The 17,044-nt window shown below is 39.1% G+C and overlaps 2 protein-coding genes across 7 annotated transcripts in view; one reads left to right on the forward strand and one right to left on the reverse strand.

Annotated features, from left to right (window-relative positions):
* Positions 1-4,624: 4,624 nt before the first annotated feature.
* On the reverse strand, positions 4,625-6,299 carry wu:fb55g09. 2 transcript variants are annotated; one of them, XM_034202325.1, is made up of 2 exons: positions 5,157-6,299; positions 4,625-4,790 (listed from the first exon to the last, which is right to left on the reverse strand). In XM_034202325.1, exon 1 carries the CDS (start codon positions 5,839-5,841, stop codon positions 5,218-5,220), a length of 624 nt encoding a protein of 207 aa, XP_034058216.1. In that variant the 5' UTR covers positions 5,842-6,299; the 3' UTR covers positions 4,625-4,790; positions 5,157-5,217. The 2 variants fall into 2 exon arrangements, with proteins under 2 accessions (XP_034058216.1, XP_034058217.1); XM_034202326.1 differs by having other exon boundaries at positions 5,063-6,299.
* A 1,803-nt stretch (positions 6,300-8,102) lies between these two features.
* nisch (nischarin) overlaps positions 8,103-17,044 on the forward strand; it is a 35,866-nt gene continuing 26,924 nt past the window's right edge. For 2 of the 5 annotated variants that reach the window (XR_004567686.1, XM_034202324.1), the window contains exons 1-11: positions 8,103-8,503; positions 9,331-9,414; positions 9,996-10,178; positions 13,211-13,259; positions 13,958-14,121; positions 14,238-14,333; positions 14,959-15,054; positions 15,142-15,294; positions 15,593-15,661; positions 16,103-16,288; positions 16,793-16,921. Coding sequence is in view for 3 of the 5 variants with exons in the window: in XM_034202324.1 (XP_034058215.1) it covers positions 8,423-8,503; positions 9,331-9,414; positions 9,996-10,178; positions 13,211-13,259; positions 13,958-14,121; positions 14,238-14,333; positions 14,959-15,054; positions 15,142-15,294; positions 15,593-15,661; positions 16,103-16,288; positions 16,793-16,921 (1,290 nt within the window). In the remaining 2 variants the exon portion in view is untranslated. The remainder of the gene's footprint in view (positions 8,504-9,330; positions 9,415-9,995; positions 10,179-13,210; positions 13,260-13,957; positions 14,122-14,237; positions 14,334-14,958; positions 15,055-15,141; positions 15,295-15,592; positions 15,662-16,102; positions 16,289-16,792; positions 16,922-17,044) is intronic. The other 3 variants (XM_034202323.1, XR_004567687.1, XM_034202322.1) reach the window with 3 other exon arrangements.

A 17,044-nucleotide genomic window follows, 5' to 3' on the forward strand; every position in this document is an offset into this window, starting at 1 on the left:
TTTATTTGGGCTTTTAGCTGAAGACCGCATACAGTTAATAAATATAACTATTCTGGCTAAAATACATATTTTTAAAAGTCAATCAAGGAGTAATCTTAATTTAAGGAATTTAAAGATTTAAAATACATTTGTTTTTGAAAAAATTATTGCCCCAAAAAATCAAAGGGTGGCTCAACATGCCATGAAATGGGAAATAATGAGCTCTAACGAAGAGTGGGATTAAAGAAACAATAAATATGCTTGCCATGTTGTGTTTTTGGTGGTATTTGGTTGTCAACCTATTTTTGTTTGTGAAATGTTGAAGTGATCCTACTGACTGTATCTTTATTTTTTCTGTTTTTGTTTTGTTTTTGTCTGAGATGGGAATGTCATCTCCTATATATTATAGTTAAAAAAAAAAAAAAAATCTATAGGCTATATAAATATATTTGGCGGCCCACTTGCAATGCCTTCACGTACCACTAGGGGGCCGTGGCCCACAGGTTGGGAACCACTGCCCTAGAGGAAGTAATAATAAACTAGCAATCTTTTTTTATATAGGATACAGTATGTTTGATGTTCATAGCTTTTATAATTGATACTTTATTGTTGCGGATGAAAGTCTCATGACTTGAATCACGTCAGACACGAGACAATAATGAGAACTTATGATATGCATTACTTACATTTCCCCATGTAGTGTACAGTACACTGCATATGTACTGTACATATATTCAGTTTTATTATGTTTAATACATATCTGTTTTTCTGACCTTCACCATGTCAGATTAGAGTTAAGCTCCATCCACCTCAACTGTGTGTATTTGTGTGTGTGTTTGTCTAGGTGTGTCTGCGATATTTCTAACCCTCATTCATTCTGTAACTACTTGTTGTTTGGCGTCTGCCCCTTCAACCAACAATTCACACTTCTCGTGTGTGTGCTCTTTTATGTCTTTTTGAGGACATTTTTTACAAAGTACACGTAAAGTTAATCAAATGAACTAATGTTTAAGGTTGGTTTTGAAATCTTGTTTATATTACTTAAAACTTGTTAAAACTCAATTTAAGGTAACAATTAGGTTTATGTAATAATAATAATAAACTTTATTTATATAGCACCTTTCATGCTTGACGCAGCCCAAAGTGCTTTACAGAGTTATAAAGGTTTGGGTTATAGGAAATGTCAGAGAGGGATCTCACAAGTAAAGATACATGTTTATTTGAGTCTAACTAGACTAGGTTAGCATTAGCGAAGGAGCACACCACACCCCTTTGCTGTGTGTGTGTTTGTGTTTGTGTGTGTGCCCGTTGGTGTGTGTACTCGTGTGTGTGTGCCCGTGTATGCCAGCTCACTCCCCCAACGGTAGCAGCATTGCGAAACAACAACTCAGACTTAAAAGTAGTAGCTGATGTCAACAGCTGTGAAACTAGAAACAGGAGCTGCAGTAGATACAATAGAGACAGGAGAGCCCAAACAGAAGTGTCCTTGAGCAAGGCACTGAACGCTCTGTTTTATTAGATGATAACAGAACTCGTCTGATCTGCAGGTCAAAGGGCAGTCTGAGGAGGCTGTCTATTGGTATCACGGCCCTTCTTAACACAAATGTTCACTCTGTCTTCATTTTGTTCCACAAGATTTTATTAGCACAAGATTGTATGAGCTACTGTTATGTGAGTGGATTAAATCATCCAAGGGTGCATTAACTCACCAAACAAAGAGGGTTACTGAACCTCTCACTGACTGTGGTTAACATTATCAAATCTGTAGGAACTTTTGAATATTGTCCGAAAACCATTTTAGCTGACAGGAAAGCCCTGCAACGGGTAGTGAAAGATGGCCAGTACATCATCAGAGCCCCGCACCCTGCCATTGCTGACGTCTGCGTGTCTCAACGGGCTCACAGCATCATCAAGGAACCCTCACACCCCAACCATGGACTGTTTGCCCTCCTCTCATTAGGAAGTCAGTACAGGAGCCTTTGATCCCACACCAGCAGGCTCAGGAGCAGTTTCTTCCACAACACCATAACCTTGCTGTACTCTCACAAACTCAGCACTACTCCACTCCCAAGACATGACCTTTGAACTACAGAACTAGCACCACCACACCTCCCTTTCATACTCATGGTACTTCAACCCACAGCTCCTCATACTTTATTCAATATTTACTTAATCTGCTTTAAACGTATGTATGCCTTAAACCCTGCCCCTTATCCGTGAATGCTTTAACGTTGACTACTCTTAGCACTTCTGGTTTGATGCAAACTGCATTTCGTTGTGTGCAATGGCAATAGTGTTTAATGTTTTCTAATCTTTAAACAGATAATTTGTTTAATACATTCCGAATTAAATGTAGGATCTGATATACAATGGAGGGTCACGGTAAATGAAGGCCCATGTGAATCGTTTTGTATTCATTCCAAAACTCTATATTTTAGAAGATTTATTAGGTATTATCTGTATGGAGGGACTGAGCCTAGTCGCCAATAATAATCGGACAACAAAAGGGCATGCAAAGAGCCTCTTCTTTTTAGTACAGGATGACGTAAGTATGTAAGGAGAGGTTGCTACGCTTGTTGGCTATATTTAGATATTTGTTTTTCTAAATGAGCAGGGAAAAATAAGATAAAAGCACATTGATGTCTTTTTTCTCCTTCATTTCTTTTAGGAAAAAACGTTTCAACTTTATCTCAGTATTTATATTACTATATCTACTATGCTTTATTTTTATTTATTTACATGCTTTACTGATACAGCACATGTGTGGGAGAGAATTTAGGGATGTGGTGTATGGTGGCCGACAGGTGCAAATGAGCTACAAAGACCCAAAACACTGTCATTGGGAGAAATGCGCTGCACTCTCAAAAACATGCAAATATAAAAACATAAATGTGCCAAAATCACATGCAAATGAAGAAACGTCTTCAACAACTTGACAACACTTTCGTAGCATCAATAAAACGTTCACCCACTTGACGAAACATTCGCATGGTTTACTAATATCATTCCAGATCTGCTGTAAGCTAGCCAGCTAACGTAGATAACCTAGTCATTTCAAATATACTGACAAAACCCTTTTAACACAATTATGAAACAGGCTTACTCTGGCAGTGCGTTTCTCCTGATGGAAAGGTTTTGGGCCATTGTAATGAGTTGGCTTCTGTCGGCCACTGTGCAAATTAGCCTGCTGTTCCCAGGTCAAAAAATAATTGTAACGCCTTTATTTTTACATATTATTGTGCTTACAGGACGTGCATTTCTAACTACGGTAATACATACACATTCCACAGATATTGGGACAAACATGGGTGTAGAGGGGGCCGATGCTCCATATCTGCCACGGGAACACTCGGCTTGTATTTCCAGACCTGATCTCATCTCTGCCTGGACAGGACGTGTTGAACAAGAAATACTAGAGTGCTGGAAGTACCTGGCCATTAACCGCCCCCCCCCCCCGCTGCTTTTACATATTATGTTTTTGGAATAAAAATATTGTTATGTAATGCGACGTATGATGCCCAAAGAGCAGACTTACAGTTGGCAGTGAAAGCAGAGAAGGAATTAGTGATTAAGTTGTCTAGTATTGATTATATACCGTTTTTTGTTAAATGGAATATGGGACTTCACCTTCTTTAAACGTTTATGTGATAGCATGTGTCTAAATCTAGTCAAAATAGAGATCAGATGTTGGTTTTAAATCATCAAACCAATTTATTTTTATTTTTACTAGTTCAGAGAGGGCAAAAAAGCCAAACACACAAAAAAAAAGATGTATTAGTCGGTATGCATTTCCCCCTCACATATGCTTATCCTGGAAATGTGTCAAAGGCAGAGAACATAGTGTACAGTTTATCCCGCTGACCGTTTTTGTCATACACAGTAACCAGACTAAAAGGGCATACATTGAAGGAATAACAATATTTATTTCCATCATACAGTACAGTCAGCCTGAAAAACTTGTTCTCATGTTTAGTGTTTGCAGTTGCTGCTCTGTCACTTTGAAGGATAAAACAGAAACATCGATGACCTGCTGTTTCTCAGTCTTTGACCCGGTGACATTATTAGTTAATGACACAGCAACCCAAAGCGGCTTAAACCTCCCTGCTCACTGCACTTTATGTAATCCTCTTCAGCTGCTCTCCATGCAGGTCCCTACTTCCTGCTTTAAAGCCTGTCTACAATGTCTGAATAGGAACATTATACGTCTCATATGTTAGTTAAAATGACTTTACTTGTGAGATCTAGGATGCATTAGAAAAGCCTATGTATGATTATAAGATCTAAAAGTATGATAAATCTGCATGTCAACAGACATCAGTTATTGGTGTGAGGAAAAAACTAAATGAAGTCATCTGTATCTATTCATGTTACAGTATTGCAACCCATACAAGTGTCTGCATGTGTATATTTAATGTTATATTTCATGATTTCTTTCTTTACTGCTCATCCCCATTGTTGCTGTTCCACTAACATGATGTCATGTGACCGAGTTGTTAATTGAATTCATGTGTTTATCCATATTTACTTTTACATGGTTAAATATGCATTATTTGCTCAGAAGAGTGACACACTGACCCGGATACATTTGACAAAAAACTCACCATCACACTAATTCATATCAACAAACACAATAAAGAAGCACAAGTTGCATCAATCCGATATTTATTTGTGATTTTTTTTCTTCTGTTCTTCACAGTTAATGTATATTTTTTTCAATGACAGTCTGCATCGGCCAATCATCTGCAGCCTAATCCAGCCAACTCGATGCCGATTGGCTGTTCAGGCTCACTCCCACCACCGATCCCATCTCCCTTTGTGTGCAACAATAACAACAGAAAGGCAGCACATTACAGCACATTGTACATTACCAAACATGAACCAAATGTAAACCTTAAAAAAAAATCATCCGTCAAAATGTTTTCCTTTAAGCTTTTTTTCTTAAACATATACAAATACCAACATGGTGAGATAATTTCACTTATTTTAAGCATCTTCACATGAACTAAGGCAGACCACTGCATGAGTATTAAAACAATGACACTTAAAAAAAAGTATCTGCTGTAAACTGATGGAATCATCTCACCTTGCAAGCATATTCCTAACATTTTAAGGCTTGATGAGTTGACAAGATGATGAGATTTTTTTCTGATTTTCAGTGAACATGAAGCAGAACAAACCTGTCCCCGAGGTTAGAGTTTCACACTGTCGAGAACAAAATGGCCTCATGAGAGTTTCCTTTCAGGGTGTCAGGATGTCACAGAACTCAACAAAGTCCCTCTGCATGAAGTTCTGGCTCTGCTTCAGGTCGTCTTCAGAGGGGAAATACTGCATGCTGTCCTCCTGCAGACGCAGACTGTCCTCATGCAGGACCACGATCTGTCCAGGGGGTGCTGTTGAGCTGTGTGGGTTGGGACTGCCCAACAGGGCTCCTCTTGCATTTTCCAGGACGCCCAGGTATGAGTCCATGTCTGTGAGCTCCACCTCGCTATCCGAGCTGCTCCCACTGTCACTCCCCACTGAGTCAGAGCGCATGTGTAGCATCTGGTACTTCTCATGCATCAAAAACTGGTTTGTGTTCTTGGGGGCTCGCATCCCCCTCGCTCTGTTCCCTTTAATGTTAACGGGCCGGAGTGACATCGCTGGCCTCTGGAAGTGTCTGGGATGAGGATGGTGTCGTTGAGGGGGCTGCTGGTGATTGCGCCCTCTTGGCCACCCTCCCACTCCAGTTCTCCGCCCCTGCATGCGCCCCCTGCAGCCCTTGGACCAGCCGTGCTTCCTGCGGCTGGAAGGGTCCCTCTGCGGAGCCTCTTTGCCATCCTGCTGCTGCTGGCAGCTCCTCCTGCACATCATCTCTGAGAGCATTTTCTTGCAGTCTTTCTTGCCGTTGCCTCCCTTCCTCCCTGCTGTCCTCCTTCACATCCCTGCTCGGTGGCCCACACAACAACAAAGAGAGGCTGGGTTTCTGGCTCAGATCACAAAGGACCCTCCTCTCTCAGTGTCTACCTTTTCACTATCCTTTCACTTTTTTTCTTGACCTCTGGCTTTGGCTGATGCATCGCCGGCTCTTCCTCTCCTTGCAGCAGCAGCTTGCCTGCTCGGCTGTCTGCTTGTCACGCCCTCCTCTATTTATCTGATTTCTCTTTTTTCAATGATCTGAAAGTCAAATTTGCTTCTTACAGCTCTGATTATTGATCTATAAGGAGCTGATAAAGGGGTTTTAGGCGCTGTCTAGCTGATTTTAAGCTATTTTTTCTCTGTTTAAGGCCAGCAAGTGCAGTGTACTCAGTTCAGACAACAAGCACTGACTGTGGCTCTGCCTCCTCCTCAGAGCCTGGATAAAGAGCTGGGAGAGTCCATTCAGAGGTTTAACAGAGGGAGGGGTGCAAGGTTAGAAGATTGTTCCACTTCCAAATAATAACATGATAATATGATAGATTTTTAACACAATATTACTTATAGTTATGTATGCAACATATTCGAACATGTATGCATGTGTGTACGGTTGGGTTGTGTCGTTGTGATGAGCTTTAAGCTGCTCCCTGCAGCAGGATGGTTCACTCCTCTTCAGTTTTAGCAGCTGAAATCTGATCCACAGCTGCTGCTGTTACTGCCCGCCCCTCTGACAACAGCAACAACAAGCAGCAGCACAGGGCCACTCACAAAAATAACAGTCACAGAAGTTAGTTAATGTGTCATACACACACAAGTACCCAACCCAACTATGGACTTATAAGACAGTGGAAATTACTGTTGCAGTGGTGAGCAAAATTACAAACAAAGAACGTTATGTTCTGGCTGCAAATGAACTGTCTCATAAAAAGCCTTCCCTTCATTAAACACATAACAAGCGTTAAGTCAATTTAATTAAGTCTTTTGTCCAGAATTGAATATCACAACAAATAATGAATGCACTAATTATCGGGCTCTTGTATTCTCCCCAGACAATAACTTACTTTGTTGTGTGTCTTTAACTGTAATGCCCTTAAGAGTGTCACATTTTAGTAAACATTTTTAACTGTGTGTGGATCACATTCAAGTCCTCCTTAGCATGGATTGTAATCACTTTATGGTCCCTTGGATTTGCATCTAGCGCCATCATCAGGTCAAGCTTTTGATTGAATATGAGTATATTCCAGCAAAACTAATTATATTTCCATCAGCCTCGGCTATAGACTACATGCAAATATTGCTAATGATCAACTGTCAACATGCTAACTGGCTAAACTAACATGGTGCACATGGTAAACATTAAAGCCATTCAACCTGTTTAACTCCAAAAATGTTGTATACTGTGCTCATTGTGTAGCATTTAGCTTAAGTACCGATGTGCCAAAGTACAGCTTTATAGAGCAGCTTTGCTGTAGTCTTGGTTTGAAATCAGTAGACAGGAAGAATGAATCAATAATTGAGGACATTATTTTGAAAAAAGCACAGGACCCCTTTATCAATATATAATAAGCAATAAAGCATAAACATTGTCTTCAATGTCACCTGACATAACAAATCATTTCCTCGTAGTAAGTCCATTACAACGCATTCTGCTTCCTGCATCAACAAATCTTTGCCGTTACAATTCAGTTTAGTTCCAAAATATGTAGGTCACTCGAACAAAGCATAGACCATAATGTGACATAACACACCCATATGATTGCAGCTGCACTAGCGACCCCGTATGGCTGTGATATGTATTACATATAACAGTTTGAAGTTTAATCAAGAACATTTGCTAAAATGACTCCTGTTATTGTGTTAATAACACAACAATAATAACACAGACAGTGTTATATATTATATAATTTAATTATTCTTTATTGTGCATTAATATGAAAGCAGTATTTTTGTTTGTTGAGGTGGAGCTTACTTTTTAACCATTTGAACAAATTCTTTTTTTTATTATTGATTAATCTGCTGAGTTAATTCTCAATTTGTTTGTAAAATGTGTGAAATAAGAAGTGAAAACTCTTTTTTTGTAATTTTTCCCGATGATTATTCATACAAAATATTTTAAGAAAGCCCTTATAGTCAACCACACGGCACACACTATTAATTAATAATCTACATCAATATGAAAGTATTTGGTCAAAAATAGTTAGTGGGGGGAGGGGGGGAATTGTCCGACCGGCCCAGCCCACTTCGGTACCGGCCCACCGGGAAAACTCCCGGTATTCCCAATGGCTTATAAAATATAAGTTATGGTGTGTGGATATGTTCTTTCTCTTAACAGAGGGTGGTGGTAATGCGCCACTAAACTGTATGCGAACCTCTGTAAAACAAGAAGAAGACGAGAAAGAAGAAGAAAGCTGTCAGCTGCTTCAGCAACACAACAAACATGGCGTCAGGAGGCGGCTAACTGAGAAGAAAAGCTGGGTATCCTCCAGAGCCGTTTTAAATAAAAGTTGTATTTCTTAATTAAAGATAACATTTGCTTCGTCGTGATCTCAAGATGGAGTCTGCTTTGTTTCCAGAGGATGTTTTGGAGAGGAAAGTGTGTGTTGTCGGGTCGGAGCTGGTGGAAAACTACACTGTAAGCTACACCCGGGCTTCCTCTAGCCTAGCACCTCATAGCATGTCTATTATGAAGCTAGCCTAAGCTTCAGATCAATTATCGTGACAGTGAGTTACTGTGGAAGAATATAACCTATCGGTGAATATGTACGGTGTTCAGTTACAATGCTTGTTTTCCATCAGTCAATATGTCATTTTCCTCCTGAGGCTTTACTCAATAGAACGACAGATCTGACAAGCTAAGTGCTAGCTGCCGTGCTAACTGAACTAGCTGTCAGTGTTGCAGCGGTTTTTAATGTTTCAGACAATATACACAAGACATACAGGAATAAGAGTCGAGACGAATCAAGGCATATTGACCTTGTCAAAAACAACAACATTGTTCTTTTAAAAACTGATTTCAGTATTTATAAATCATGCTCATCCGAAAGTGAAAATAAAAAGGCATATTAACCGAGTTTTGTTCAGGTGATTGGGAACAAGAGGTTATTTGTTTTGTTTTTAAATATAGCCTACATATATATGTTTATATTCTGGTAACTTATCCAGTAAAGCTTTTGAAATCAATAATAACATCAAGGTTGTTCTTAAGTACAGTGAAGTCCATTGAACAATTTCATATATCATTGACAACAATGGCTTCTTTATATTGTTGTTCACATGACCGCACATTACAGCCCTTGAAACTTGAATGATGTGGTGAAGTTGAAGGTCCACTATTGACCTAAAAGCAGTTGCATATACGAGGAGATGGTTCAATGGTGGTATGAACATCCATGCTGTACAGGAAGCAGTTTTTGAATCTGGCAGGTTTTAATCACTGAATGTCATGCTGTGCTGTTTCAGGTCTATATCATCGAGGTGTCGGATGGAGAGCACAGATGGACTGTAAAGCATCGCTACAGTGACTTTCACGACCTCCACGAGAAGGTAAGAGACCGGAGCAGCCCAGATCAATCTCAATCAACTTGATAGTTCCAAAAATCACTTTAAAAAAAAAAATCTATTTGAATTATAGAGAAAACATAAATAAATAGTAGAGGCACTATATGGGATGTAGGGTCTATAATTATTATATGTATGTTACGATCAAATATGAGGAGAGCAATAAAGACAGACTTTTTAGTATTTTCTGCCTATACAACTTTTTCATTTGTAATTACAAAAAGACTCAACGCTGGAATGAAGGTTGACTTAATGTTTATCAATTAGTTATCTGCTGATCGTAATGTTCTAAAGTAAGAATGGGCCTTTCATTAAATTACTGAAGGCACAAACCTACAATAGAACACAAAGAACGAGCTTCAAACAGGAAAAAACATCAATATGTCTTATATGGATGATTAATTAATTATTTAAACATCAACAACAAAAACGTCTAAAATGTCCCAGAGGGGACCTCTTAAAATATATTTTGTTTACATTTATTTATAAAAAAGAGAAGCAGCCAATCCTCATATTAGAGAAGCTACTGTACACTTGGACAGCTTTAAGTGTTTTTTTCCGTGCAGCTGACGGCAGAGAAGAAGGTGGACCGACGGCTGCTTCCTCCAAAGAAGATGTTGGGGAAGAACTCAAAGAGTCTGGTGGAGCGGCGGCAGAAGGAGCTGGAGCTTTACCTGCAGACGCTGCTGCAGCAGTTCCCAGAGGCCACACCGTCTCCACTCACCTGCTTCCTGCACTTTCACCTTTACGTGAGTACTCTCGAGGCTCCTACTACATATGCACAGTAACCTGTTTAAGCCTAAACATGTTCCCAGTTCATCTCAAATCTATTGGATGGGTCTGAGGGCAAGTGATGTTCTCCCACTGAACTGAGAAAACGTTTATTTACGGACTCCTAACTATTGAAGCAACAGTATTAATTAAATACTAAGTACTAGTATTAATTGTTCTGTTTATGTTTTTATGTTTCATGTGGAACCTACTTGAGCAGGTCTCCCTTGAAAAAGAGATCAATGATCTCAATGGGATACACCTGGGTAAATAAAGGTGTGAAATTAAATGAAAATACAACAATACACTTCTTGTCAATCTCCAAATCTATTTTTGTTTTTCCATAATTGTACAGGATGTTATAATGAAGATGGAGCATTCGAAACTGGCCAATCAGACTCCCATATATCAGTTTTTTCGCTAGTTGTGCCACAGGACTTTCCATCATAAAAGTAATTGTTGAATTACATAAATACACTTTTATATCTGCTATTGAATAAAGATTACTAAAGCTTTTTTGGATGCTGTCAACAAAGAAAGAAAAATGAAAATGTGCCCAAAAAAATGCAACTGCTTGGGCTCCGTATAGCTATATTGGGGTTCTGTCCCTGTGGAGAGGACACGGGTTTGAATATCGCCGAGGACCATTTGCCACGTGTCATCCCATCTGTCTCCACCACATAACCAAAGGCACCGATGGTCCTAAACATTTCTTTAAAAAAAAAATTGCAACTGCTTTACTCTGTTTTGTAATTATAATCAGAGAATGTTGCAGTGTTTAGTAATTGAAACATATACTGAAAGATTAATTAAGACTAGATGAGTCTTGTCTGGCGGGTCTATTTTGCAAAACGCTGTGACACAACCTTAACTACACTTAAAGCAGTTAAATTGTTTAAACATTTAAATTGCCTCAGTTGTATCAAAAGTTGCTGATGGGCAGAAACTGTTAGGTGTGTCATAAGATAAAAGGTAGTGGGAGAACAGTCATTTGTCTGTAAATGGTGATCCTTTCTCAGTCCGAGAGGCGCTGCTGCAGGCTGGTGTAACAGTTAAACCTGTTAAGCCCGAGAGGACCCTAATCCGGGTCCGGTGGGTAGTTTTTTCACGAAACTGTGTCTCAGGTAGGGCTGCTCAATTAATCGTATTTTAATCGCAATTACTATTATGGCTTGCAACGATTACGAAAACAAAGTAATCAAAATAAAACAAATTGTTTTATTATTATTATTAATTTTCATTTTTTATTAATTTTGATTTGTATTGGTTTTTCAGTTGAATTATACTTAAAGTTCAGGGTAATCAACTGTTAAAAACATACTGTTAACATTTTTTTCTCTAATAAATTGATGTTTTCAAAGTAAATGGACAATCGTTTTTAATAATCGTGATATCAATTATTGACCCAAATAATCGAGATTATGATTTTTGCCATAATCGAGCAGCCCTAGTCTCAGGGCTTCTTAATATTTAAAAACCTATTAATGTGTCATACTCACTTAACGGTTAGAAACTCAGCTAACTGAAGATATTAATCATTTTTACCGAAACAAAGCACAAGTCTCACAAGAAGCGTCTAAATGAGCCCTGAGCGAAAAACTGCTAACGCACTTAGCACAGAACTCAAAGTAAAAATACCCTTATTACTTATCGTAACTGCACATACAATATATCAGATTCCACAGATTATATAGGTATTAGTATCATCACTGAGCGATCAGAACTCGCGACAGGGGAAGCAAACACAGACATCACAATACGTAGCTTCACGGAGACGGGAGATCGTCTTACCGTAGCTGTTATTCTGATCAAAAGTCGTCTTCAATGGCATTAAAACGATAAAAACGCTGCCGAAGGTTAATCCATAGGTTAATCCAATGTGTCTGTGTCACTTTGATATGATTCCTGATAATCCATCATTTCATTTTTATGTCAAAAACGGAGATTTCATATTAGCTGCTAATGATAGCCACCAGAGTGTATCGCAGCTTCCGGTTCCGGGGCATTCTGGCTGCGCATCACTCATTCACCAATGGGTAATGTTTAGATGGATTGTAGGAACTTCCCCTCGATTCTATTGGCTCTAACGGTTAAAAAGAGGTGTCAATCATCAAAATCAAACGAGGGGGGCCAGAGATATGCACCCAAATGACCCCAGAAGTGTTTTAAAAAAAAGAAATCTCTCTAAAAAGGTTAAATATCACTTATTTTGCGTCAATCTTGATACAGAGTACTTATTATATGTTATAGTTTGGATTCCTAAAGCTTTTAGTCTACTATCCCATCATTCAAGGGTGGTTCTCACTATAAGTAATGTTTTTATTTTTGGACAGACACTATCATTTCAATGGCTCATGTTCAATCTGAATTTACTTAATAAAAACATCTATATTGATTCTGACTTTTCTACATCCAACTCACAGGTGTAACCTTGCTTTGAGAAAAAAGATTATTAACTTACCCCTTTTAGAAGGGAAGATATGGTCATTTGTTCTGGGAATGTCATTTTCGAGCCTGAGACCTGGAAAACAGGCTCAGGGCTTAACAGGTTAAAGTCTTTGTAGTGCTCGTCGTGACCATTGATTATTTGATGATGTTCATACAACAACAGAGCAGTATTGTCTGCAGAGTGAAGGCTGATTTAAAAACACTCATGTGATGCGAGATGATTAACTGGTGAGTGTCAGTTGGCAAACTTTATTGTTGTTTATTATTCAGCTGCATTAATGATGCAAACTTCTATTGTGTAACGTAATGCAATGAAAAGAATTGACAGCATGATGTTCATGTTCTGAAGCAATCATCAGGCCTTTCCTGTTTGATTTGTTCATCTTGAATAGACGAAGCAGTGTGTTTAACAAATGATAAGAATAGGCAACATCCAGCAACAATAGAACGTTGAAACTTCTGTACGTCTAGCTAATGTTATCTGTTGAGTAGTGAAGAAATCAACCTTGTTTGTTGTTTTGAAGTGAATTCAGTTTTTCAACAATCTCTCTGTCTCTTTCAGGAGATCAACGGGATCACAGCAGCTCTGGCTGAGGAGTTGTTCAACAAAGGTTAGCTTCCTATGACCTTTGCCCTCTATCTTCATCTAGTGTTTCTAAAACTGTCCTTTAGTGGAGAGTGTGCTTCCAGTTCATGTAGCTGCAAAAGCTTTCTCCCTGTCGTTATTTCTATACTTATCAGTTTTACTGATAATGTAAAGTAAGATAAAATACTTACAATGACATTACATCTCTTACAGTTCTTTATTTCTCAGGGACAATGCAAACTAATTAGAATGTTTTAGTTAAATGCATAGTTTTAATCCACAGTGAGTACATGTCATTAATACTGAGTAGATTCTTGCACAATGACCTGATGTGAAACAACTATTCTTAATACGTTTCTCAATATTGGTTAGCATTGTTTTCTATTCCTTTTGTGTTGAATAGAAGTCCAACATATTTAAATTGGTAAATATCAGCTAAATATATCAATTTGACTGAAACAAATATTTGAGATTTAAATGGTTTATTGTCATATGCACATTTAAGTCCCAGTCCCCCCCAACATTACAACATGCAATATGAAAGAGACAAAACAAGTCAATATTGTGCTCGAAGAAACAGAAATGAACAAGCACAAGAGAATGGTGCATGCGACTCTCCTTGATCACCTGCAGTCTGTGTTTATGCGACCAATTCTAACATGAAACAACAGATATAATCCTGTACATCGCGCAGTATCAGACTCCTTGTTTGTTGTGTTGTAGGGGAGCAGTTGCTGCAGGCCGGCGAGGTCTTTTCTCTCTATCCTCTGCAGCTTTACTCCGTCTCCCAGCAGCTACGTCTGGCAAAACCAACCTGCTGCAGCGGAGACGCCAAGACCGACCTGGGACACATCCTGGACTTCACCTGCAGGCTGCGATACCTCAAGGTCTCACACCTCTTTAGAAAACTCAAATCCTGTCGTACCGAGTAACTTTGTATCCTAACTTTTCCTTCAGGAGGAAACGTGATGAGTGTTCTCACTGGTTTTTCTCTGCTGGTCAGGTGTCTGGTACCAGAGGTCCAGTAGGATCCAGTAACATCCAGGAGAGCAGTCTCCCCTTCGACCTGTCTGTCTTCAAGTCACTGCTGCAGATCGAGGTCTGTCTGATAAAATACTGCTTAATCAACACATATACACACAAACCTCATGTTTGATGAGGGAATAAATAACACCAGGTTAACAAACATTTCACCCAATTAAATAAGAACAACATTTAATTTTAGTTAAGCATTAGTACAGAAAATATTGTTATAAAATTAAACTCAAAGTAACATGTTTAAACGCCCCAAATTTCATGTGCTTTGACCCATTCCAGAATAATGTATAGGGGCACTATTATGCTTTTTTTGGGTTTCCCTTCCCTGTAGTGTTCTAGAGGTTTGTGTGCATGTAAATGGTCTGCAAAGGCTAACATCCCAAGTCCCCCCCAGAGGGAGTTTCTCTCCCATAACTCTAGTCTACGGTTTAGTAATCTTAAATATGTACAGTAATAACATCATCACTTAGTTTTTGATTGTATTCAAAATTATAAATATGAATCTGCAAAGTAAGTCATTAAATAAATGCAGTGGAGTAAAAAGTACAATCTTGCCCTCAGAAATGTAGAAAATAAAACATTTCCAGCTTCCAAAAATGGAAATACTAAAACTAAAATATAACTTAAAAACTGTATTTCATTTATTTACAAATTCACCTTACTTTTTTCAAACTGTCCGTCTTCAGATCAGTGAGTGCAGCTCGCTGCAGATCCGAGGTCTTTCATCTCTGAGGTCCAGTCTGGCAACTCTGAGTATCCACCACTCCATGGAAACTATGACGGTAAGGTCTACATTAAATACTTCTAGTGTTTATGCAGATTATTGTAGATCGTGACCTGATGGTAATGTTATTTCTGTCTCCCTCTAGTCAATCCTGGTCCCGGAGTCGAGCGAGTTCTCTCAGTGGGAGGCTGAGGGGGCGGAGTCAGGCTGTCCCATCACCGCGGTAATCCCGGTGTGGAGAAATCTGACTACGCTGGACATGAGCCACAACGGCATCAGCACCATCGACAGCTCTGTGGTGAGACACGCACAGAAAACACTGTCTGGACCTCCTCGCAGAAAAAAATGGAACTATATGCATTATTTATCTTTACTGGCCATGGACATCCTGAAAAAGTTGTCTGAGGTGAAAATATATTGAGCTGGATATAATTTTTTAGCATTTTTGAATAAAACAGTGGATACAAATATGTTATATCAGCAGGTCATGCCTTAATATCTTAACAAAGGGCTAAAGAAAGCATGGGTAAGTGATTAAAGAAATGTTAAGGTACATCAGGTTCTGTAGGTTGACTCTGAGTGTTTCTCTGTTGCAGAAACTGATTCCTAAGGTGGAGTTTCTGGATCTAAGTCACAACAAGCTGTCCACAGTGGAGAACCTCCAGGTAAGTGGACAGTTTCCTTTTTATGTCAGTATCATTTATAGGGTTGCAGCTACCTATTATTGAGTTTATAGATCATTATTATTTTAGATAAAGCAATTACTTGATTATCAGTAAAATATCAGTAAATCATTTAAAGAGCCCAACAATAATTTAAGTCTGAACATCAGTCCAAAGATAGTTTCATAGATAATATTTTCAGCTTATTATTTTTTACACTTCTGTTGTATGTAGAAAAAATACATTTCTACATATTTTAATTGTTTGTTTTATTTCTACTCTCGAATGTAGGATTGATAAAGTATTTTGGATTCTGATTTTGCAAATATTTTCCCATACATTTTCTGATTTGCATCTGGTCCTGACAGCTGCAGTTATACACCTCTACAGATGTTTAGTTTGTCATGAATCAATAGCTGTGAAGTAACCTTTCTGTGTTTGCAGCACCTCTACAATCTGGTCCATGTGGATCTGTCCTACAACTGCCTGCAAGTCCTGGAAGCTGCTCACACCCGTCTAGGAAACATCAAAACTCTGAGTCTGGCCGGCAACCAGCTGCAGCAGCTGAGCGGCCTCACCAAGCTCTACTCACTGGTCAACCTGGACCTCAGCCACAACCAGCTGGACCAGGTAAGAACACCGGGACGTCCTGAGACCAGGAGTGAGAAACATAAAAACTGACAGTTTCTTTTTATATTTGATTGTGAGAGTGCAAAAGATGCATTTGCGGCCCGAATAGAAACATTACCAAAGGCCCGCTTAGAGCACTTGGTAGAGCTGGCGACCGATATACAAGCGCTCCCCATGCTGATAACCTGGCTGTGAATCCGCCATGGGACCCATCATCTGCGTATCACCCCCTCTGTCTCCCCCTTTATCAAATTGTCACTACAATGCACTGGTGGCCTGAAAAAAATCTTCAAAAGAATAAAAACATTACCTCCTACAAAATGTATTACATATGCTACTATCAGAGAAGAAGTACAAAATAAACACTAAATGACCAGCTTGTAAATAAAAGATCTATTAAGACATATTTATGTAGTTCAACCAACATTTTAGCTTCGTCTGGTTCCCTTAACAAAAAGCCAATGGGATTTGGGTTGTTTGGGACTTGTGTGTGTTTCATTCCAGCTGGAGGAGATCAGGAACATCGGCTCTCTGCCCTGTCTGGAGAAACTCAACCTGTCCAGTAACCCCATGTGCATCATCCCGGACTACAGGACCAAGGTGCTGGCCCAGTTTGGAGACCGGGCATCAGAGGTACACCACTGAAACCCCACACTATATATATATTTACCTCTTTACTACTGCTTCTACTGCAGCCAATAGCACCAAATGTTTTGTATTGCCGTACTGCTACTACTGCACAGGTAAAACACCCTT

This window comes from Gymnodraco acuticeps, unplaced genomic scaffold (assembly GCF_902827175.1).
Source record: "Gymnodraco acuticeps unplaced genomic scaffold, fGymAcu1.1, whole genome shotgun sequence".
Lineage (NCBI taxonomy): Eukaryota > Metazoa > Chordata > Actinopteri > Perciformes > Bathydraconidae > Gymnodraco > Gymnodraco acuticeps.

Excerpts from the sequence above, each read along its gene's own strand:
- wu:fb55g09 (XM_034202325.1), bottom strand. The coding sequence starts at position 5,841 with ATGCTCTCAGAGATGATGTGCAGGAGGAGCTGCCAGCAGCAGCAGGAT.